This window comes from Gekko japonicus, unplaced genomic scaffold, assembly GCF_001447785.1.
Source record: "Gekko japonicus isolate JY-2015 unplaced genomic scaffold, Gekko_japonicus_V1.1 scaffold1726, whole genome shotgun sequence".
Taxonomy (NCBI): domain Eukaryota; kingdom Metazoa; phylum Chordata; class Lepidosauria; order Squamata; family Gekkonidae; genus Gekko; species Gekko japonicus.
In genome coordinates this window covers 357,996-359,692 of record NW_015168706.1, presented here as the reverse complement: position 1 = coordinate 359,692, position 1,697 = coordinate 357,996, and the positions used below count along the sequence as shown (strand labels likewise).

General features: G+C 54.9%; 1 protein-coding gene across 1 annotated transcript in view; it reads right to left on the bottom strand.

Moving 5' to 3' along the window:
* TM6SF2 (transmembrane 6 superfamily member 2) overlaps nt 1–1,697 on the bottom strand; it is a 37,341-nt gene that overhangs the window by 7,311 nt on the left and 28,333 nt on the right. The window contains exons 7-8 of the mRNA XM_015415525.1: nt 807–908; nt 507–599 (exon numbers count right to left, since the gene is read on the bottom strand). Of these exons, the coding sequence (XP_015271011.1) occupies nt 507–599; nt 807–908 (195 nt within the window). The remainder of the gene's footprint in view (nt 1–506; nt 600–806; nt 909–1,697) is intronic.

The window sequence follows — 1,697 nt, the reverse complement described above, 5'->3', positions numbered from 1 at the left end:
AAGGACAGCTCTTATCAGAACTACGGCTTGCCCAGGGTCATCCAGCCAGGTGCAAGTGGAGGAGTGGGGAATCAAACCCGGTTCTCCCAGATTAGAGTCCGCGCACTTCACCACGACACCAAACATCTAGAAGAAGAGATTGGATTTATACCCCGCCCTTGCAAGTGGAGGAGTGGGGAATCAAACCCGGCTCTCCCAGATTAGAGTCTGTGCTCCTAACCACTACACCAAACTAGAGAACGAGGACAAAGAGGGACTGATCTGTGTGGAAGGTTGGCTGAGAAGGCGAATTGGCATGTAGTACAGCAGGGAAGTGAGGAGGGGTGTGTGTTTGGGGACCCCCCCCAGTTTTTCCAGGATCCCAGGCAGGCCTGCTCTGCCCATCACAAAAGAAGGGCCAGAGGTTTTTTTCCTCCTCTCCCGTACCAAAGCACCTAGCTAATGGTACCATGAAAGAGGCCCCCGCGGACACCCACGCCAGGTCGGGTGAGATGCTCTCGGCTCACCTGGACTTTGGGGTAGGCCACGGGGTCCCGCAGGTACGGTTCTTGCTGGTACACATAATCGAAGCAAACGTCAGCCGGGCAGTCCAACACGACCTAAATACGGACGCCGGAAATGCAAAGGCACAAACAACACAAAGCAATTTCAAGCTGTCGTCGTTTAGCTCTCCTGACCGACGGCGGCTCTGCCGGTCGGTTACGGCCTGGCTCCTCCAAGGGCACGAGGTCAAGGAGAACCAAGGGCTCGCAAGGCACCCTCCCCAAGCCTCTCTGGCCCAAGCGGAGGACCAAACCTTTGCTCACCAGGCCTCTGAAGAGCGTGAACGCCGCGGAAAGGAGAAAGAACCCCACCAGTCCCAAGTCCAGCGGGCGCTGGAGGATACTTCGGCTCTGCTCTTCAGAAACCTGCCCCAAGACAAAAAGCAAGAGCAAGAGGCTGAATTTTAGAGCAGAAAGCCGGGGGGTGGGGGTGGGGAGGCAGCAGGTTTGGAAAGCAGGAGGCGAGAGGGCAAAGTGTCAGGGGCCCTTGAATGGCCGTTTTCAGGAGTGGAAGGCAGGTGCTCCATTCGCCCTACAAAACCATCGGGTGTAGGGTTGCCAGACTCCAGGCGGTGGCTGGAGACCTCTCACTATTACAACTGATCTCCAGGCGACAGAGATCAGTTGACCTGGAGGAAACGGTCCCTTTGGAAGGTGGACTCTGTGGCATTGTACCCCCCCTGACGTCCCTCCCCCCCTTCAAGCTCCATCCGCAAAATCTCCAGGTATTTCCCAATCTGGACTTGGCAACCCTAACTAGGTGTAGGGGGAAAGGGTTTTCTGTTGCCCACTAGCACAACCCCATTCGATGGTATGGCAGCTATTAACACCGCAGCCAGGGCTTTTTTTTGTAGAAACAGCCCAGCAGGAGCTCATTAGCATAATAGGCCACACCCAAGAGCAGGAACTTGTTAGCATATTAGGCCACACCCCTGACAGCACAGCTCATTAGCCTATTAGGCCGCACCCCCCATGTTACCAGAAGTGTGGTCATCCAGCCACACGCACCTTTTGCTTCTTATTCTGTTTACCTTGTTTGTCGTCAAACCCCAGGGCTTTTTTTGGTAGCAGGAACTCCTTTGCATGTTAGGCCACACCCCCCTAATGTAGCCAATCCTAATGAGTTTCTGCTCTTAGGTGTGGCCTATTATGCTA